General features: G+C 35.3%; 1 protein-coding gene across 1 annotated transcript in view; it reads left to right on the top strand.

The window, feature by feature from the left end:
- The first annotated feature begins 8,250 nt into the window (after positions 1–8,250).
- Positions 8,251–23,462, top strand: part of LOC132561744 (uncharacterized) — a 35,461-nt gene continuing 20,249 nt past the window's right edge. The window contains exons 1-10 of the mRNA XM_060226445.1: positions 8,251–8,666; positions 10,639–10,792; positions 13,406–13,514; positions 15,059–15,131; positions 16,850–17,117; positions 17,377–17,477; positions 17,787–17,952; positions 19,652–19,843; positions 21,133–21,478; positions 22,169–22,338. Of these exons, the coding sequence (XP_060082428.1) occupies positions 8,251–8,666; positions 10,639–10,792; positions 13,406–13,514; positions 15,059–15,131; positions 16,850–17,117; positions 17,377–17,477; positions 17,787–17,952; positions 19,652–19,843; positions 21,133–21,478; positions 22,169–22,338 (1,995 nt within the window). The remainder of the gene's footprint in view (positions 8,667–10,638; positions 10,793–13,405; positions 13,515–15,058; positions 15,132–16,849; positions 17,118–17,376; positions 17,478–17,786; positions 17,953–19,651; positions 19,844–21,132; positions 21,479–22,168; positions 22,339–23,462) is intronic.

The following is a 23,462-nucleotide window of genomic DNA, read 5'->3' as shown; positions in this document are numbered from 1 at the left end:
CATCCTGTAGCATGCGTTCTAAAGAGGGCAAGAACACCAACTGTGAATAGTTCTGGAATGTTTTCACAATTTTCTTTGACTTCTTTGGATCAAGTGTGTGAACAAGGGCAGCGCCATCAACAATTTTAACATGAACATGTGGTGTAGATTCTGATTTTGGTGCCAACGATTCCAAACATTCCATCAAATCAGACTTCTATGATTGGTGCATGATGCAATTTGATGCTAGTGATGGAGGCCAGGCATGATTTGCATGCATGAAGAAGGCATCCATATCACTGTCTCGAGCTTGGCATGATATGTACATCCGTGAGAAGAGATTAGCATCATCACACAAGTCGGAGATTTTGGTGGCGGACTTGGTAGGCTTCTTTCCCAAACTAGCATTAAACAGAGGCAGTTTGTTTTTGTGAATTGTGTCATTGAATGATGTGCAATCAGCATTAATACGCTCTGCAACGAACTTCTGGTATTGTGTTTTGCGAATATTTTCTGCCGACTTTATTTCATTTACAACGATATCAGGCATTATGATATGAACGCCTTCTGTACACTTGAAATCCGTTCATGGTGGCGATCTGTGTCTTTTTCCATGTAGTGTTTTTCATAGTACCCAATCAAAAGCCTAGCTGTTTCTGGGCCCGTCATCATCCATCGTGTCAATGCGGCTTCATTCTCTGTGATACCTATAGCACCACCATCTCCTTTCACCATTGCATTCAGCTGTTCATGAACCTGGTCATGGGCTAGTGCTGAGAACTTTAGTGTAGATTTCTGAGTGACGAAGTTGCCTTTAAGGAACTCTGCATAGGTGTCTGGACTGTTAATCTCCAGCGCAAGAAGGTCTTTGACATGAATTGTCATCCATCGTGAATAGTGGAAGGGCAAGGGTAAACATCCATGGAATAATTTTTCCAAGAGAATCCAAGTAGGACATAAAATTTGGTTGACGCTGTGATCTAAGGAACTGTAGGAGTAGGCATTCCAACTGCCAGACTTTAAACCAGTAATAAAACTGCGGATGCATTGATGCCATCTCATTACACCACACATCATAGCATAGTTGTTCATCTTCTGGTGTGTTCTTTTGACATTCACCATATGAACTCTGAAGCAGGATGAACAGAGCAGCTGCTGTTATTTGATGAGCCCACTGACCTCTGGAAGTGTATAAACCTTTCTGCAGACTAGCGGCACGACCCTCGGTTGTAACATTGGCTGAAGTCATCACATAAATCCAGCCACTTCCGTCAGTCGCCAATGACTTTCAACAGAGCCATTTCAATGTGAAGACCACCCCATCATCACAACATATAGTCTTTCCCCATACTTTTCAGGCAATTTCCACTGAATTCTTTTGGAAATTGAACTACGGAGGTGTTTTTATGCAGTGATTCGGTCATGTCCATACAAGCTTTTTCTTGCAGCTTCCTGGCTCTCTCGACTTTTGCAACATTACACAGGTCGTTACAATGTTTATGCTATCGTGCTTTATGCTTTACCAAAGTCTTTTCCATGCCATCAACATCATCAAGTCGGGATACGTTTATATTCAAGGGCACCATTTTCAATTCATAAAAGGCAGATAAATTAGTTGCCAGAGACGAGTAACCTTTTGCTGATGGGATTATGAGTTTTCCACCATGTTCTTGACACAGAGCACAAATGTCCCAAATAGTCGGTTGAACAAATGAAGCACATTCCCGCGGAGCGAGTTTAAGTTTTTTAGACATGGTAGATTATTGACTAGATGACCATGACTTCATTGACGCTTTCCTGTGTTTAAAAAACGTAAATATACATTATTAAATGTATTTTTATTGAATACATGAAGTCATATTATCACCTAATCGATTCGACACTTCATGGATGCTTCCTGTTTCTGAAAAATAGAAAGATACATTGTTAAATGTATTTCTATTGAATACATAGTCATTTTATTACCTGATCGATTCGAATTATGATATTTGTTTTGATAAACATTTGAAGGAAAACTGTACAAGTCTTGACATATGTTTTATTAGATTCCTCGACCTCAAAGACATAGGTATAGACATCAAGATCATTGAAATCGGGGCACTGAGAGGAATTTCATGGACGAAATAATGTTTTATGGCGGCCATTTTGAATTTCTCAATTTTTGGCGGGAACGGCTGAAGTGAGGTCATGGTTCCTGCAATTTTTGAAATCAGCATACCCTAAACCCCCCATAGGCCAAATTATCATGCTTCTTTCCGGAAGTGCAAACTCAACAAAAAAATGTTACATATCCGCCCCACTAAGTGGACTTCCCACCAGTAGAGCCTCTCTCCTATCTCCAATCCGTCCGTCCGTAAACAATTCTTGTTACCGCTATTTCTTAGAAAGTACTGGATGGATCTTTCTCAAATTTCATATGCAGGTTCTCCTTGGTCCGTAGTTGTGCATTGTACCTTTCTTTGAAAGTACTGGATGGATCTTTCTCAAATTTCATATGCAGGTTCTCCTTGGTCTGTAGTTATGCATTGTACCTTTTTGGACTGATCTGAAATCAAGATGGCTGAAAGGCAGCCATCTTGGATTTGGAGTGTAAAATCTTGTTACCGCTATTTCTGAGGAAGTACTGGATGGATACTTCTGATATTTCATAGGTATTGGTTTGCCTTGGTCCCTAGTTGTGCATTGTACTTTTTTTGGACTGATTTGAAATCAAGATGGCCGACAGGCAGCCATCTTGGATTTTGAGTGTAAAATCTTGTTACCGCTATTTCTGAGGAAGTACTGGATGGATACTTCTGATATTTCATAGGTATTGGTTTTGCCTTGGTCCCTAGTTGTGCATTGTACTTTTTTTGGACTGATTTGAAACCAAGTTGGCTCACAGGCAGCCATCGTGGATTTTGAGTGTAAAATCTTGTTACCGCTATGTCTGAGGAAGTACTGGATGGATACTTCTGATATTTCATAGGTATTGGTTTGCCTTGGTCCCTAGTTGTGCATTGTACTTTTTTTGGACTGATTTGAAATCAAGATGGCTGACAGGCAGCCATCTTGGATTTTGAGTGTAAAATCTTGTTACCGCTATTTCTGAGGAAGTACTGGATGGATACTTCTGATATTTCATAGGTATTGGTTTGCCTTGGTCCCTAGTTGTGCATTGTACTTTTTTTGGACTGATTTGAAATCAAGTTGGCCCACAGGCAGCCATCTTGGATGTCGACAGTAATACAGCACAAGCATATTTTCTTCGATATTCTATCATATTGATTCAAGACCATGTCCATTATCCACTTGTAACTGACTGCTATCTAATAATACTTTGGGATCTTTTTCAAATGATATTTGCTAATAGGTGCTTAATAAAAATATCTTGTGCCATCATTGAGTACATTCAATGAAGACCAGTTCATGAACATTTACAAAACCTGTAACACAAAAAAAAATAAACAAATCTTCAAGAACTGAATACAGATCCTCAAATGGTGGGCGCCAAGATCCCTCTGGGATCTCTTGTACTAAAAATGTTGTGAAACTGTTGGTAAAGTAATATTACACAGTAGATAACAGACTAACAAATATTGAGTAATACATGGGTAGGTGACATGGGAATGATTGTAGATAGGGTTGTTTTCTACAAGATAAGTATACACTGACCTTCATGTAAACTGTCTGGATAAGACTCGGGTAATTACTTCTATAATCGGGGAATAAATTAATAACATTGACCATGTGTTGTTTATTCATTAACAACAGTATGCCTCTGGCTACTGGTCAATACGTAATTTTTCACTGGTTGATAGATGTCAGTAATAAATTAAGCTGGTCTCATTCTGGCATTAAAATTATGATTAAAAATCTTACATATGTCTAACTGAACACAATTTTGAATTATTTAATTAACTTACATATTAATTTTAATAGTTCAGATAGTTGAAAAAACATCTACTAGGTCCCAGAAGGATACCATAGAGTATGCAGGGTGCTGTCAAAAAGTAGATTAAAACCAAAGTGAAAGAAAAAGCACCAACTTCTGAGGCCAGGTTTGAAAAATATGTGACTGTCCACATGTTTCACATGCATAATATATTCTCCAAACCTGACCTCTGGAGTTGCTGCTCTTTCTTTCACCTTGAAAATAATAAAGAGCAAAAAAAATCTGTGGTATCATAGCATGTTGTTCAGAGCACAGAATTTTGTAGGTCTGGTTGCCTGTGACATAGGAATACCCCTACACTTATGTATGTGTAGCGATATAGGCCTGGAGTGTTCTGAGAGGAAACTAAAGAGATAATTTTCCCATTAAAAGTCAGAGTGTTTAAGTACTGACTGTATATGTTAAGACTACTTATGACTCAGTGACACGAAAACAAAATCACTTTCCTGTCTGTTTACTATGATCACTTGAAATGAACAAGTTTGATAACACTTATAGGACTGCCAGATAAATGTCACTGACTGTTTTCTTGTTGAAAAGACGATCAATTCTGGCAACAAATTAAGATATGAGGATATCATTTACTTTTTCCTACAAATCTCCTGATAACAGATTTTAATTTTTTTTTTATTTAAACCCAAAAACGTTTTACTGCAGAGATAAGTAAAGCATTTAGATTTTATTTTTATCGTTTTTCAACAGATTTACACTTATAAGAAACTTAAAGTTAATAGATATCAGTACATTTTAATGGTGAAAAGCAAGGGCTTAAGTAAAGTATTGAAAAAGAATGGGGAGATAGAAGTCAGGCTGAGCTTTCCAAAAATACATGATAATGAGACCCAACAATTGACCCAACTCCAACTACCTAAAATGGAAATACAAAAAACTAAACTGTAGCATAGAGAATATGATAGTGATACACTTGTACATTACATTTCTGTTTGTGAGATTTAGGAATTAATCATTTTGATAAAATCAACACTGATTATATAAGAAATCTTTCATCACTTACTGATATGACTTCCATAGTTTTGACCTATCAGAGAACTGCTGTCTGCTTTCTGGTCACTGCATTGAAATTTGCCAATTTTCCTGTTCAGATGCAAATGACGCAAAGCATGAATAGTTAAGTTACTTTTCCATTAAATGATTCCTGTGTTTACGAAGGCTGATGGATAAGGTCTGAGGTTTGTATGGAAGATGTTAAGCAGAAATGTCTTCAGCTCTACTATTCCCTGACTATTTAAGGCTGTACCCGAAGACCGGTGTCACTTGGTCAGTTTATGTCAAAGAGGTAGCGCTCTAAAGTAAATGAGGCATGTGACTTTTGGTAGATGGAAAAAATCGCTGAAAGAGCAGTGATTCAGAATATGCATAAGAAAGTTCTAGCGTATAAGGATATCCATACTGATATGGTAGCAACACTAGGGAATGATGCCCCTTCATATGCTACAGTGAAAAGGTTGGTGGTGGAATTTAACCCTGGCAGACAGAGCCTTGGGGATGATGCCCGTCCTGGAGGGCCTGTAACTGTTGCAACCCCAGTAATTGTCAGTAAAGTCCATGATATTATTATGGCTGACAGGTGAGCTACAGAGAGATATATAGCCAGTACAGGTGGGATTTCAAAGGAAAGATTGTAATCCATTCTTATGGAAGATCTTGCAATGACAAAGTTCTCGGCCTGTTGAGTTGAAAGACATTTGACCGTTGATCAGAAGCACCTCATGCGCTCTTTTTGGCATACTAATCTGAACCTTTTAGAGGCTTACTTTCTGCAGAGGTTTCTGACATATTGGATAAACTGTGGGTCCTTCTTTTCCCTCCAGAGCCAAACAACAGTCTCAACAATGGACGCACCATGATATGGTTCATCCCCACCAAAGAAGGCAAAGTCTGTCCCATCAGATGGAAAGGTTATGGCCTCTGTTATCTGGGATAATGATGGTATTCTGATGATAGATTATCTGCAAACGGGACACACAATCAATGGCACACATTATGCATCACGTCTTAAGCAGTCAAGAGAAAATTTTTAAACTCAAGCATCACGGAAAACTCAGTAATGGTGTGCTGTTCCACCAGAACAATGCCTCTGTTCACAAATCTGTCATTGTCATGGCTGCCATTAATGATTATGACTTTAAACTAGTTGAGAATCCACATTATTCTCCTGATCTCACTCCATCAGACTATCATCTATTACCAAAATTACGAAAGGCCAATTTCAGCACCCTTTTTTGGTCATATGATGATGTCATAACTTGCAAGAAGGTTTTTTTTGAATAATCAAGAAAAGGACCTTTTTTGTTTAAAAGTGGCATTGAGGCTCTTAAACATCACTGACTAAAACGTATAAGCACTGAAGGGGGATAACACTGAAAAATAAGGCAAGAAGTCTGCTAAATGTCAAACCTTTGAAAATGAGGCTCAAAACTTCTCAATCAGCCAGAGTATAACATAAAGCAGTCTATTTAAAGTAGTGTTATGGATGTTGATCTTACCTATCTAACATCAAGAAGTGCACATTTCCCAAACTGTTTTGAACACTTCTTGATTTTATGTTTGGATTGGCATTTTATGCCCCTGGATCGAAAGATCTGGGGCATATTGTATTTGTGCTGTCTGTTTGTCTTTTGTCAATATTAACCTTGCCCATTACAAGAGTTAGGGCTTTCATATTTGGCACGTGTGTTCCTTGTGATGAGACCTTTCCCATGGTACCAACATTTTGGACCATATGACCTTGACTGTGACCTTTGACCTACATTTGAAAGTAAAAAAATAATCATTACCACAATGAAGACATAAGTGTTTCACAAAGGGTGTATGCAATTAGCATATGCCTTAGTACAGTTTTAATGTACAACTTCAGAATCTGGTACCTATACTATTATATTTTTTCAGAGGGGAAGTTTAATATTACTTCTCATTAGCTTTGTCAGTATTTATTTTGGCAAAACAGTTTATGCAATTCTGATGGTTCATTTTTTTTTTAATTCTCATCTGATTATAAGTTTGACAGGATATAGGTGAAGGTATCCAAGTGAAGGGTACCAGGAACGCAACACACTTTTACTAAATATCACGGTGTTGGCTCTCTGGTACTTTGACAGGATGTGTGATGTGATGTTTTGTTGTTTTATGTTATTTAGTCTTGACAACAGCATTGTGTGGCTCCCCATTAAGTACTATATATGTATAAATCTGCCAGTTACAGTTATCAGTAATATGTCAGTGTACAGATCTACCAGAAAGCAGCCCATGGCAGCTTAATGGAAAATCATAAACATTTTAACAAAATTATGGACCAAATCTGCTTATTGCAGTTACCAGTTATACATCAGTACCAGTATTTGCATATAAATATTTATTAGTCACTTCCTTACCAGAAACCTGTATAATACTTCCCTGTATTTTTTTCAGACAATTAAAGTTCAGAATCAAGTCAGTGAACTAATAGATACATTATTGGAAATCATTGTAATGTAAAGGTAAGAAAATTTTAAACCAGAAAGTTTATCTGAATTCTGTGACAATATGAGTCTTGTATAACATTTGTAAAGACATTTTCTTAAATTTTGATTTTATGATCAAAAGTACTTTCAAACCATGATGGTGAGTGTGAAATATATATCTCACTTAGACAAAAAGATATATAAATAAGCCTTTACAATGGGGATCATCACTATGCTGTTGATGATGATGATAAAGTACCAAATTCACATTTATGTTTTAAGTACATGTAAAACAACTCGAGCAGCAGCTGTTAACACTGAAGATCTGATAACTGTGATCTCAACCACTGATAGGCATTATAATCTATGGTTTACAACACACATAATGACTTTGAGTTTTATCTTTTATCAATTCTTTAAGTCTTCTATATCATATAAAGGTCCATATCATCAGAGCATTAGAATTTTTAGAATGAAATGTTGGTTACTGTGCCTTATCTGTTTATACTGACAAGGTGTCCCAGTATTGACAATTGACTTTTATATCTCTTCTGAAAAGTTTCTCACAAAGTGAACAATTGTAATGACTTCCTTATAACTATGATTAATGTTAATTGTTATTTTTTTGTATCATTTTACAGTTGATGCTTTTGTTGATTTTTTTTATTTTTTTTGTTGATTTTTTTTTGGTTTTTGTAATTTCAGGACACCACATTGATGTATGATATCTGTACAGACAATGATCAGAAGTGAATTGAGTACATAACACTGAATACCAAGTGTGCAGAGCCTTCTGGTAAAGGATTTTAAGGCTCTGATTTTAAAGTGATGTACAGACAGGATCTGTAATCTATATTTAAAGGCTGACATACAGCTATGGGATACATATCAGGAATTTTTCGATTGGTGGTGGCTACCACTTTGTGGCATTACATCACAGGAACTTTTTATTATCCTCCCAACACAACAGAATCTTTGGCATTTGGTACTGAAGTTATGGCTTCCTCCATTTGCCCATCTGGAAGCACCACATATATCGGCTGTAACTACTGTGCCACTCGTAACAACTGGCCTCAACAAAGGGATGTTTTACAAAACTTGAACGAAGATGCTACTGGATGTTCTAACTCTGTAAAGGGTGACATGCCTGGATCAGCAGAAAGGAACAATGGAGCTCTCTCAGCTAATCAGAGCTCCAATTGTACGTTTTCCGTGTCAATTCCTGCTGTCACAAACAAAGGGTATACAATATCCTTCTGGATCAGGCAGAGTACAATTGCCTGTGATGATTGGTAAGATTGGCCGAGCTTAATTACTTATAGTGTTTTTAATGCATATTGAAATTTCATGAATTTGAATAGAATTTCTGAGAATTTGAATTCAAAAGAATGGAATATGTCATAAAAAGATAAATGGAATAAACTCAGTTTTTGAAGAAGAGGCCAGCGGCCAAAGCTTTCTCGTAATACACGTCGTAGTGAATATCGGGTGACGTTTACAGCTTGTAGTGAATACCGGGTGATGTTTACAGCTTGTAGTGAATACCGGGTGATGTTAACAGCTTGTAGTGAATACCAGGTGATGTTTACAGCTTGTAGCGAATACCAAGTGATGTTTACAGCTTGTAGTGAATACCAGGTGATTTTTACAGCTTGTAGTGAATACCGGGTGATGTTTACAGCTTGTAGTGAATACCGGGTGATGTTTACAGCTTGCAGTGAATACCGGGTGATGTTTACAGCTTGCAGTGAATACCGGGTGATGTTTACAGCTTGTAGTGAATACCGGGTGATGTTTACAGCTTGTAGTGAATACATCGTTAGATAAACAGCTTGTAGTCAATACACGGTGATGTTTCAAGCTTGTAGTGAATACCGGGTGATGTTTACAGCTTGTAGTGAATACCGGGTGATGTTTACAGCTTGTAGTGAATACCGGATGATGTTTACAGCTTGTAGTGAATACCGGGTGATGTTTACAGCTTGTAGTGAATACCGGGTGATGTTTACAGCTTGTAGTGAATACCGGGTGATGTTTACAGCTTGTAGTGAATACCGGGTGATGTTTACAGCTTGTAGTGAATACCGGGTGATGTTTACAGCTTGTAGTGAATACCAGGTTATGTTTACAGCTTGTAATGAATCAGAATACACATGTGATAGTGAATACCAGGTGATATTTACGGCTTGTAGTAAATTCATATACATTAAAATTGCATCCTGCAAATATTAAAAATCTTTTAACTTCATAAGGACAATATGGTAAAGTGAGTAAATACATGGATAAAAACAAGTTATGAATTGAAATCTGAGTTATGTTTTACATGTAAAATTCACTGAAGCCATATGATAGTCTGCATATTTGCCTGGCTTAATTTTGGCATCATGAAGAGATTAGATTTGGTGACTTTATAGATATGGTATGTTTTCTGAGGTTTAGAAACGCATGAAATTTGATATATCTTTTTTTCTGCTCTGATACAGGTAAAACAGAAATAAGTACTATATAATCAAGTCATCCCAATAGATATTTGATCATAGAATTGGTTAGTAGACATATCGCTGAATGTTTGACCCTGTAAATGGTCACTAGACACATTCCTGAATATTTAACCCTGTAAATAGTCACTAGACACATCCCTGAATGTTTGACCCTGTAAATAGTCACTAGACACATCCCTAAATGTTTAACCCTGTAAATGGTCACTAGACATATACCTGAATGTTTGATAGACACATCCCTAAATGTTTGACCCTGTAAATGGTCACCAGACATATCCCTAAATATTTGACCCTGTAAATGGTCACTAGACACATCCCTAAATGTTTGACCCTGTAAATGGTCACTAGACATATCCCTTAATGTTTGACCCTGCAAATGGTCACTAGACACATTCCTGAATATTTGACCCAGTAAATGGTCACTAGACACATCCATAAAAATATTTGACCCTGTAAATAGTCACTAGACACATCCCTGAATTTTTAATCCTGCATATGGTCACTAGACATATCCCTTAATATTAAACCCCGTAAACCAGACATATCCCTGAATATTTAATCCTGCATATGGTCACTAGACACATCCCTAAATATTTAACCTTGTAAATAGTCACTAGACACATCCCTGAATGTTTAACCCTGTAAATGGTCACTAGGCATATTCTTGAATGTTTGTATTTTGTAAAGTTGTCTTACATTAAGTTTGCTCAACCCATTTTAATAAAATTGCATTCTAAATTAAGTCTCCATTTCTGGTTTTCAGTCCGTTGTTCTCATTGACCTCAGGCAGCAATACTCTCTATCTAAAGATTACAAATAGAGGAAGGAATATTGTTTTGGCATCAGCTAGTGGCAGTACCATCAAAAGCAATCTAGATGACAATGTCGATAAATGGAAACATATTGTGCTGAGATTTGTAAGTTTTTAAAGTATTCATTTTGTATTCTTCAGCTGTGTTTAAAATCACAAATAAGTAATATCTAACTAGTTAGTATATATTATTTCTTATAGAAATGTAACTAGTTACAGAAGCATTGTGTATGTCATTTACCATATCAGGGAAGATAATTTTTTCTGTTATAAGATTAAGCACATAAAGAATAATGGTTCTTATACAACAGAACACTTTATACATCTCAAGCCATCAATGATTTAGAGAAATATATATATAGGTCTCAGTTTGGTTATAGATTAGTAAAATAGATCTCAGTTTGGTTATACATTAGTAAAATAGATCTCAGTTTGGTTATACATTAGTAAAATAGATCTCAGTTTGGTTATACATTAGTAAAATAGATCTCAGTTTGGTTATACATTAGTAAAATAGATCTCAGTTTGGTTATACATTAGTAAAATAGATCTCAGTTTGGTTTTACATTAGTAAAATAGATCTCAGTTTGGTTATACATTAGTAAAATAGATCTCAGTTTGGTTATACATTAGTAAAATAGATCTCAGTTTGGTTATAGATTAGTAAAATAGATCTCAGTTTGGTTATAGATTAGTAAAATAGATCTCAGTTTGGTTATACATTAGTAAAATAGATCTCAGTTTGGTTATACATTAGTAAAATAGATCTCAGTTTGGTTATACATTAGTAAAATAGATCTCAGTTTGGTTATAGATTGGTTATACATTAGTAAAATAGATCTCAGTTTGGTTATACATTAGTAAAATAGATCTCAGTTTGGTTATACATTAGTAAAATAGATCTCAGTTTGGTTATACATTAGTAAAATAGATCTCAGTTTGGTTATACATTAGTAAAATAGATCTCAGTTTGGTTATACATTAGTAAAATAGATCTCAGTTTGGTTATACATTAGTAAAATAGATCTCAGTTTGGTTATACATTAGTAAAATAGATCTCAGTTTGGTTATACATTAGTAAAATAGATCTCAGTTTGGTTATACATTAGTAAAATAGATCTCAGTTTGGTTATACATTAGTAAAATAGATCTCAGTTTGGTTATACATTAGTAAAATAGATCTCAGTTTGGTTATACATTAGTAAAATAGATCTCAGTTTGGTTATACATTAGTAAAATAGATCTCAGTTTGGTTATACATTAGTAAAATAGATCTCAGTTTGGTTATACATTAGTAAAATAGATCTCAGTTTGGTTATACATTAGTAAAATAGATCTCAGTTTGGTTATACATTAGTAAAATAGATCTCAGTTTGGTTATACATTAGTAAAATAGATCTCAGTTTGGTTATACATTAGTAAAATAGATCTCAGTTTGGTTATACATTAGTAAAATAGATCTCAGTTTGGTTATAGATTAGTAAAATAGATCTCAGTTTGGTTATACATTAGTAAAATAGATCTCAGTTTGGTTATAGATTAGTAAAATAGATCTCAGTTTGGTTATAGATTAGTAAAATAGATCTCAGTTTGGTTATACATTAGTAAAATAGATCTCAGTTTGGTTATACATTAGTAAAATAGATCTCAGTTTGGTTATAGATTAGTAAAATAGATCTCAGTTTGGTTATACATTAGTAAAATAGATCTCAGTTTGGTTATACATTAGTAAAATAGATCTCAGTTTGGTTATACATTAGTAAAATAGATCTCAGTTTGGTTATACATTAGTAAAATAGATCTCAGTTTGGTTATATGTTAGTAAAATAGATCTCAGTTTGGTTATAGATTAGTAAAATAGATCTCAGTTTGGTTATACATTAGTAAAATAGATCTCAGTTTGGTTATAGATTAGTAAAATAGATCTCAGTTTGGTTATACATTAGTAAAATAGATCTCAGTTTGGTTATAGGTTAGTAAAATAGATCTCAGTTTGGTTATACATTAGTAAAATAGATCTCAGTTTGGTTATAGATTAGTAAAATAGATCTCAGTTTGGTTATACATTAGTAAAATAGATCTCAGTTTGGTTATACATTAGTAAAATAGATCTCAGTTTGGTTATACATTAGTAAAATAGATCTCAGTTTGGTTATAGGTTAGTAAAATAGATCTCAGTTTGGTTATACATTAGTAAAATAGATCTCAGTTTGGTTATAGATTAGTAAAATTGATCTCAGTTTGGTTATAGATTAGTAAAATTGATCTCAGTTTGGTGATACATTAGTAAAATAGATCTCAGTTTGGTTATACATTAGTAAAATAGATCGCAGTTTGGTTATAGGTTAGTAAAATAGATCTCAGTTTGGTTATACATTAGTAAAAAAATAGATCTCAGTTTGGTTATAGATTAGTAAAATTGATCTCAGTTTGGTGATACATTAGTAAAATAGATCTCAGTTTGGTTATACATTAGTAAAATAGATCTCAGTTTGGTTATAGGTTAGTAAAATAGATCTCAGTTTGGTTATACATTAGTAAAATAGATCTCAGTTTGGTTATAGATTAGTAAAATAGATCTCAGTTTGGTTATACATTAGTAAAATAGATCTCAGTTTGGTTAATCATTGTTAATCAGTATTTTCCTTACTTATGGACATTAATGTACACTTTTGATATAATAGAAACTTGTACATATTTACTGTTTATTTTATAACAGTTGGAATCCACCTGTGATTATTACCTGGATGGAGGTTATCGGAATTCTTTTGTTAAGACATGGTTTCCTTCCTTCTCTACAAAAGGGGACATTAAGTTTGACAATTATTGTAAGTTTAGAAAGACTTGAATTGATTTAAGCATTGTCTGTTAAGAATATCAATAATGCAACTAGTCCAGGGCAACATTTAACACATGGCATTTTACTCAGATTAGGGACCGAATGGGTTTATCGGGACAATGAAATAACATTGTTTATATCATCATTGAGCAGCAATATGTAAGTGCAGGCTTATGAACAGAAATGGACATATTACTACATAGACATTTTACATTATCCATATATTAAGTATTTGTCAACTGACTAAAATAGCCGACTGTTTTTTGGGTTGTTTTTTTTTTTGTCACAACATTTTGGCATCACAGACTTTAAACACAAATATAGGTGCAAGTGTAAAAAATGTTGGAGAGAATAAATTTTCCCTCCAAAAGATCAGATGCATTCCTGAACTGTTTTTAGCCCAAACTTTGATCAAACCATATCTCACTAAAGTTGAGAAAAGCTTGAAGATGCGACCTGAAATGGTTTAGGAGGGCTTGAGTGAAGTGTGATGTAATGACATTTTTTGTTATGAATGGTTCTATATATCGGTGAATCATATCTTGTTTATATTTCTAATATGGAAAAGACCATGCCTAAAAAAACAAAACTTTACAGTTACCCAAATAGAGGAAATGGACTTAAGCAAGGCATAGTATAATCTCTACCTATATTTAGGCCTATATTTTGGTGGTATATTCATTCAAGGAAGACAACTCTAATCTTAGTCACCCAGAATCTTGGTCTCATTATGAAAATGTTTCAAGAGATTTTTTTTAACAAGTCTATTTCAAGAACCACTAATTATCATTGGTGACATGTATATGGGAAGGGAGGCAACTCCATGTAACATACATACGTTCAGGTGCCTACAGCATCAGCGATGTCTTTTTATAAATATGTGTACTGATTTTGTGGTAGAAAGTCACCTGTATATGTATGTATCACATTCATACACAACAATGGGAGACAGACATATGATACACTGATAAAGGTTATTGTTAGAGACAGCGTATTTGAAATATTGCAAAAATAGTCCCAAGTTCCCATTTTGGGAGCGGGGCAGAAAATCTCAATCTTCATGATTGGATATTTAATTGTCCAGCTGTCAGCAAGACTTTGGCTGGACATTTCAAATCCCAGTATCTTGGATTGTGAATTAACATTACACTGTCAGACAAGGGAAGTTATCTCATGTGTCAGTCAGGTATTAAATGAGTTCAACCATTTCTTCTAATAAACCTAAGAGTAACAAATGTAGTCGTTAGGCCAGAAATGTTTTAAAGGAAGACATCTTTATGAAATTTGTCCTGGTCTCTCTCTGACCTGGGCAATGTTCAAGATCAAATGGGTCCATTGTGTGTTAATTTAGGCAATGAAAAGTGCTTACTAATGAAATATAGTGCCTGAAAAAAATCACATTTTGTCTACCATATATTTTATAGGAATAAGTGGTTGATGGAATCCCTAAAGATTGTTTGATGTTAGCAATTCAACATAAATTAAAGGTGAATACATGTTGTTCAATTAATGGTTTATTTTCTTTATTTACAGCTGTTATCAATCCTTCTACTGCAACCATTAAGCTGTTAGATCTTCGTTTCTTCGTTGAAGCCATTACTCAAAGGTAAGTAAAACGGCAAAGTGGAGAAGAAATTCCAAGATGTTAGTATTCGCTTCATACGTTTCCTTACATAGTTATTACTAAGTAGTGAGACACCTGTATAAAGACAGAGGTTGCTGAGTAGTGAGACACCTATATATAGACAGGTTGCTGAGTAGTGAGACACCTGTATATAGACAGAGGTTGCTGAGTAGTGAGACACCTATATATAGACAGAGATTGCTGAGTAGTGAGACACCTATATATAGACAGAGGTTGCTTGGTAGTGAGTTACCTATATATAGACAGAGGTTGCTGACTAGTGAGACACCTATATGTAGACAGAGATTGCTGAGTAGTGAGACACCTATATATAGACAGAGGCTGCTGACTAGTGAGACACCTATATATAGACAGAGATTGCTGAGTAGTGAGACATCTATATATAGACAGAGGCTGCTGAGAAGCGGGACCCCTATATATAGACAGAGGCTGCTGAATAATGAGACATCTATATATAGACAGAGGTTGCTGAGTAGTGAGACACCTGTATATAGACAGAGGCTGCTGAATAATGAGACATCTATATATAGACAGAGGTTGCTGAGTAGTGAGACACCTATATATAGACAGAGGCTGCTGAGAAGCGGGACACCTATATATAAACAGAGGCTGCTGAATAATGAGACACCTGTACATAGACAGAGGTTGCTGGGTAGTGAGACACCTTTATATAAACAGAGGTTGCTGAGTAGTGAGACACCTATATATAGACAGGTTGCTGGGTAGTGAGACACCTGTATATATGCAGAGGTTGCTGGGTAGTGAGACACCTTTATATAAACAGAGGTTGCTGAGAAGTGAGACACCTTTATATAAACAGAGGCTGCTGGGTAGTGAGACACCTTTATATAAACAGAGGTTGCTGAGAAGTGAGACACCTATATATAGACAGAGGTTGCTGAGAAGTGAGACACCTTTATATAAACAGAGGCTGCTGGGTAGTGAGACACCTTTATATAAACAGAGGTTGCTGAGAAGTGAGACACCTATATATAGACAGAGGTTGCTGGGTAGTGAAACACCTGTATATAGACAGAGGTTGCTTGGTAGTGAGACACCTGTATATAGACAGAGGTTGCTGGGTAGTGAGACACCTGTACATAGACAGAGGTTGCTGGGTAGTGAGACACCTGTATATAGACAGGTTGCTGGGTAGTGAGACACCTGTATATAGGCAGAGGTTGCTGGGTAGTGAGACACCTTTATATAAACAGAGGTTGCTGGGTAGTGAGACACCTTTATATAAACAGAGGCTGCTGGGTAGTGAGACTGAGAAGTGAGACACCTATATATAGACAGAGGTTGCTGGGTAGTGAGACACCTGTATATAGACAGAGGTTGCTGAGTAGTGAGACACCTATATATAGACAGAGGTTGCTGGGTAGTGAGACACCTGTATATAGACAGAGGTTGCTGAGTAGTGAGACACCTGTTTATAGACAGGTTGTTTATAAAATCATACAACTTGATTCTTCTTACCATTTCATTCATTCTAGAGCTATATGTTTTGGGAAATTAATTCTGCATAAAATACTGATTAAAAAAAACACACTAAAATTAAGCCCCCCAAAAGTATGTCTTTTTACAGAGTAAAATGTATTTTATATTGATGGATGTTGAAATTCTTCTGAGATTTGATATTAAAGGATTATGCTTAACTGTTTTATTTACATTAACAGGGAGATTGTACAGTTGTCTTCATCTTCATCACCAGACATGAACACACCTCCCTTAAATTGCCGCTGCCCTCCAACACACCCAATCCTTCGGGATTCATCTTCAGACAATCTTTTAGTGTGTAGCAACCGTACATCAAACACTGTACCACGCCTTCGGACAGAGACTCACCTGCCGATTTTTGCTATTGACAATGACCCAGACACAAGTTGGGTAACAAAACCTACAGAACGAGCATGGATATTTCTCAGGATGAATCGAGTGTATCAGGTAATGTCCTCTCCTGGATTTGTGTTTCAGACAAGATTACCATGTTTTGATTCTGCTTTGTACTAGAACTCCTCCGATGTAAATATATCCATCTTAATATTCAAGTCTTATGTATATCATCCATTTCAAATGGAATGGTTTTGTTAATTGTTGTAATTAAACTACACGGCTGTTCTACATATTTTGTTCATTAATGATACAAAATAAAATTATTTCAAATATCGTAAGTGTTTTCTTGAATGATATTTTATTGTTTCAGGTTGATGGTATCACAATTGAAGTAAACAATACAATCCCATTGTATGTTATCCTTCAGTTTGGGTCAAACCTTGGGACAGATCATCAAGATGTGACCATTCAGTAAGTTATGACTCTGTCTCATTTAATTCAATATAATTATGAAGAAGTTGAAAGGGCAACAAACGACACACCAATAAGGTTGAAATAATATTTTTAAAATGAGATCTAAATGTATCCAGTTAACACAGTGGATTATAAAAATTTGTATAAATGTAAAATGTGCGTCACACAAGTATTATTAAAATTTGTGTACTCTGGTTTTTATCTAATGCTAAATATTTAGAATTTCATTTGTACATATTGTATATATATATATATATATATATATATATACGGTATGTATGATCTTAGTGTTTTTGTCTCCTTTAGGCCTGATTCCAACACTACTACTTGGTCGTCTGGAAGTATTACTGATATAGACACCCGCTCAGAGTTGATGAAGCGTTTAGTGAGTACTATCAACATCACCTTATCTGGTCATGCCGATTCTGCAGATGATTATCGTGTTGTGGAGATTAAAATCAATAGAAGGTTCGTCTTTTATTATTCTTCTCCAACCCATTTCAGCCAGGGGATGATCATATTATCAATGTTCATCCATTTCCCATCCACTCCTGTCCAATACCAAACAGATGTCATGAATACCATATTAAAGCTGGTAATTTCATGGATGAAAATTTTCTCGATTTTTTAATAAAAATGGTGAAATTACATTTTAACAAATGAAAATATCATGATCTAGATGTAAAAGAACACCTAATACACTGGCATTTCATTACTTCACTGATTATTTTTTTTAGTCATGTTAATGTACTGTGTGAAAACAAAAGTATAATTCCTGCAAAAATAACCAGCTATTTGGTATAAATTTTATAGTACAAGGTCCAATGTGCATGGGGCATTTGTCAACTCTAGATGAGGCAGTATGTCTCGTATCAAATGTTGATCACTGTGAATAGTTTGGCAGAGGACTGTAATTTGCCTAATTGTTGGCAGGGCACTGGAATTTGCCCAATCGTTGGCAGGGCATTGGATTTGCCCAATCGTTGGCAGGGGACTGTAGTTTTGCCAAATCGTTGGCAGGGCACTGAAATTTGCCCAATCGTTGGCAGGGGACTGTAGTTTTGCCAAATAGTTGGCAGGGCAATGGAATTTTACCCAATCATTGGCAGGGGACTGTAGTTTTGCCAAATAGTTGGCAGGGCAATGGAATTTGCCCAATCATTGGCAGGGGACTGTAGTTTTGCCAAATAGTTGGCAGAGGAATGGAATTTGCCCAATCATTGGCAGGGGACTGTAGTTTTGCCAAATCGTTGGCAGGGCACTGAAATTTGCCCAATCGTTGGCAGGGGACTGTAGTTTTGCCAAATAGTTGGCAGGGCACTGAAATTTGCCCAATCATTGGCAGGGGACTGTAGTTTTGCCAAATAGTTGGCAGAGGAATGGAATTTGCCCAATCATTGGCAGGGGACTGTAGTTTTGCCAAATAGTTGGCAGAAGAATGGAATTCATCCAATCATTTGGCAAGGGATTGTAGTTTGCTCATTTGAATGACAGGGGATTGTAATTTGACAAATGGTTTGGCAGGGAACTCTGTATTTGCCAAATAGTGACAAAGATCTATATTTCGACCATATGTTCAGCAGGGGACTGTATTCATTGAATTGTTTGTCAGGTGACTGTCATTTACTAATTAGTTTCGTTTTGAGGTGTTTCATTTTGATAATGAAGTAAAAGTACAACGAAATAGTTACCATGGAAATAGAATAAAAAGTGAAACCTATAATCTGTTTCTCAACTTCCATGAAAAATACCTTTTTTTGTGCAAGGTTTTGATTAAACTTTTTCAGTATTCTGAGTAAAATTTGTAGACAAACACCAGTAATGAATGATTAATTGTACTAATTGTTCAAACTAATATTATGTTATCAGGACTTGTTTGAGGACAAAAATATGTCCCCTTCCTGACTTGTAATTATTTTGTTTTTAAGCCAAGTTCCCAAAAGTTGCAGTTTTACTCCTAAAAATGGCCTTTCTAATTTATCAATTTTTTCCCAAATTGAGGCAGAAATGCTCCATTCCAAACCAGTGAAAAAAAACCCTAGCTGGTATTTCACACTTACATTAATCTTACTGAAAGTGAATGTAGAGCAGCATTGATATTTCAATTTATGCGTATTTACAATTCTTCTGTGATGGGATTTTTCTTCATTGTTTTTACATTCATTAGAGAGAACTGTTTTGGAAACGCTGATCATCTCCAAGTAGGAGGCGGTTGTGCTTGTCTAAGTATTACACGTACAACTGGAGAGGATTGTGGCACATGTCACACAGGGTATTACCAGTCTCCAGATGATTTTAACTGTCCTTATCCATGTAACTGTAGCAGTGCACCAGGAATTGAAACCACAGGACAGTGCAATCAGGTATGCGACAGGAAAATTTAGTAGTTTTTGCCTAGTTGTAAATATTCACAGAGGATATAATTTTGCTATGTTTTAATCATCAAAAGATAGCTCAGGTATGCTACAGGAAAATTTCGTAGTTTCTGCCTAGTTGTAAATATTCATGGCGGATATAATTTTGCTATGTTTCAATCATCAAAAGATAGCTCAGGTATGCGACAGGAAAATTTCGTAGTTTCTGCCTAGTTGTAAATATTCATGGAGGATATAATTTTGCTATGTTTCAATCATCAAAAGATAGCTCAAAAATAAGTTTCCAGCAAATGTTTCAATAATGAATTGAATTTTCAGCAGATGCGCAATTTATTGTAAAAGGAGACATTCCACAAAAAATCAAACAACTAGACAGGAATACATGTATGTATTTCTAATTAAATGTATTCTGCAGATTGTCTCAGACATGATTTGGGATAATGTACTAAAAATTGACATAAGTTTATTACTAGATGATACAGGTGAGATTTATTTCTGGTTCTCGTTAAACCCAATATTTTTAGAGTTATGGCCCTTGGCTGCAGAAAGCGTTTATGATCTCCCAGTTTGCACTCATGTTCTCAATGCAGTTATGTTGGGTAGGGATATTGAACTAAAATTAGATCATTATTTTTGTTTACAACAAGTCACCTATTAATTAACTTTGGTTCCTAGCCTAATTGTTTAAGCAAAATCTGAGATGCAGACTGAAATGTCATGATTACATTCTGTTAAATAGGAACAGACATGATTTTCCAGACTTCTTATTTTATGTCAGTGGGCACAGCTAATTGTGTAATGAATTGACTTATGAAATCAAGTTTAATCCACTCATTATACAGTTGCCTCATAAACTATGATGATTCACTACTATATTCTCTCATATATTAGACGTGTTATCTAGTCAATTTGTCCATGTAATATTTTTTATATGTCTCTAACCCAACTTAACAATAACCTCAATATACCACTTGTCTAGGGAAAACTTCTCTTTATGTCCCTTGGGCCTATAGATTGAACGTCTCTAGTTTTGTTTGCAAAATTCTTTTGAGAGATGGTTTATACATGATAATTTTATAAAGTGATTTTTAGTACATTTTAAGTTATCACTCTATGAAACTGATCTTAATTTGTATGTATCAGTTGTAGGATGGACGCGGTGTCACTGTATGTAATACAGAAGGCTTATCATAATAATACCACATTGAGTCCTGTGAAAACATCTTCATATATGTAATTTGCTGTGCAATAATATAAATTTTGGTTCACATTTGTAGGATGCAGGAGGATGTTTGTGTAAGACAAATGTACAGGGCTACCACTGTGATACCTGTAAAAATCTCTTCTTTAACCTCACTTCCTCCAATGTTGATGGATGCATGCCATGCACAGCCTGTGATCAATCCGGCAGTGCGAGCTGTGACAATAACGGAGCTTGTCAGTGTAAAAGTCATGTGACTGGAACGCAATGTAACAGTTGTGCCCCCAATCATTACGGTCTCCGGGATCCTGGTATTGAAGGCTGCCAGCCCTGTGCCTGTAGTACAGAAGGCACTGACACATCAATGAGTACTGTATGTGACACTGTATCAGGCAACTGCACCTGCAAACTTCACGTCACAGGTAAGAAACTTGTAACAGGTAAGAACTCATCACAGGTAAGAAATTTGTAACAGGTAAGAACTCATCACAGGTAAGAAATTTATAACAGGTAAGAACTCATCACAGGTAAGAAATTTGTAACAGGTAAGAACTCATCACAGGTAAGAAATTTGTAACAGGTAAGAACTCATCACAGGTAAGAAATTTGTAACAGGTAAGAACTCATCACAGGTAAGAAATTTGTAACAGGTAACTCATCACAGGTAAGAAATTTGTAACAGGTAAGAACTCATCACAGGTAAGAAATTTGTAACAGGTAAGAACTCATCACAGGTAAGAAATTTGTAACAGGTAAGAACTCATCACAGGTAAGAAACTTGTAACAGGTAAGAACTCATCACAGGTAAGAAACTTGTAACAGGTAAGACATTCTTATAACCTAGAATAAATACAACATTTGAAAAGCTGTCTAAAAGTTTTATAGTATCTCATGGTATTCTTACAAATATATGGTCTGGTACCAGTACTTGTTACATACTCTGTTGCTGTTCTTGTTTTAACTTTTAATCAGATTGAGGAGTAATGACAGATTGAACCTTACCGTAAACATCAGTCATCTTTTAGGATTAAGAAAACATTCTGTGGATTGCATGAACCATTCATTCTTAGTTATGATGTCAACTTGAACCTTTTCTGTATTTTATATTTTAGGTAGACAGTGTGATATGTGTAAACCAGGATTCAAAAAGCTGAATTTTAGAAATTCCATGGGATGTGAGAAATGCCTTTGTAATAAAGTTGGTTCTCAGGATATCACATCATGTGACATGGCCTCTGGGCAGTGTTTATGTCTGTACACTGTCTCCAACAACCTACAATGTGTAAGTAAATCAAAGTCTCATAATGTGTTTTCAGTATGTGGAAACTGTAGTGAAATATCAAATACCTTGGCTTAGCTGTTAAAATTGTTTAGTAGGACTTAAAATGATGCAGTTGCTTTCATATCCATTTGGCATTCAAAGTCAGTGTGAATGTCAGTGAGAAACCAATTCTATGAAGCATATTTAGTACATTTGTACTTAATAGGTATCTGAGTATTGATTGAATTTGAAAATAGATGTATTTGCTATTTGTTTATTAGCTGATTTATCATCCTGTGAACAGCAAGAGGGTCATTTTCAGATTGGGTCTTGTTGACCAGGACAATAGTATGTCTTGCCCAAAGACACAGACCTGTCTGATCAGACTTAACCTGGTTCTCTTAGTTTCCTGATAAATAAACGTCCACTGATATATTGAACCATTCACCTCGGTTTTTCACTTGAGATTACATTGATAATTGTGTGACCAACTCAGCTATCACTACCCCTAGAATATTTGGTTCAGACAATTATTATCATTATGACATTCTTAACAGCCCGTCAACATCTAAAAGGTTATTAGGGCCATCAACCGGTAAAACACACAGCGATGCAAAAGGAGATAACATTAAACAAACTAAAAGGTAAAAGACAAATGTTTAAAATCTTAAATGGTTATATCATCACAAAAGATTAAAATTGTAAGTCATAGTCTGTAATACAGACCATCATCTTTCAGGTATCCTAGAATTTTAGTAATCTCAACAGTTTCAAAAAGGGTCTTTAGGCTTGTAATGTTACGATAAAATTATTCCAGAGTATACAAAGGTCAATGCAGTCGAATAAAAATTGATAAACGGTGAATTGCTCATCACATCCTATGCACCAAAATTATCTTCACCTTTCAACATATATGAATGCATAAAGAAAAGTTAAAATGAGGTTAAGTTATCTGTATATAGTTATATAAATAATGTTTCATAAAGTTCATGATAGATAAAACATCCCCCTCCTTTCCCATAAATATCCATGATAGGTAAAACATTTCCCTCCTTTCCCATAAATATCCATGATAGGTAAAACATTTCCCTCCTTTCCCATAAATATCCATGATAGGTAAAACGTACCCCTCCTTTCTCATAAGT

The sequence above is a fragment of the Ylistrum balloti genome, unplaced genomic scaffold (genome assembly GCF_031769215.1).
Source record: "Ylistrum balloti isolate Yb309-2 unplaced genomic scaffold, AGI_CSIRO_Ybal_v1 Utg371274, whole genome shotgun sequence".
Lineage (NCBI taxonomy): Eukaryota > Metazoa > Mollusca > Bivalvia > Pectinida > Pectinidae > Ylistrum > Ylistrum balloti.
Note: the sequence above shows the minus strand (reverse complement) of the source record. Positions and strands in the feature narration are given on the sequence as shown.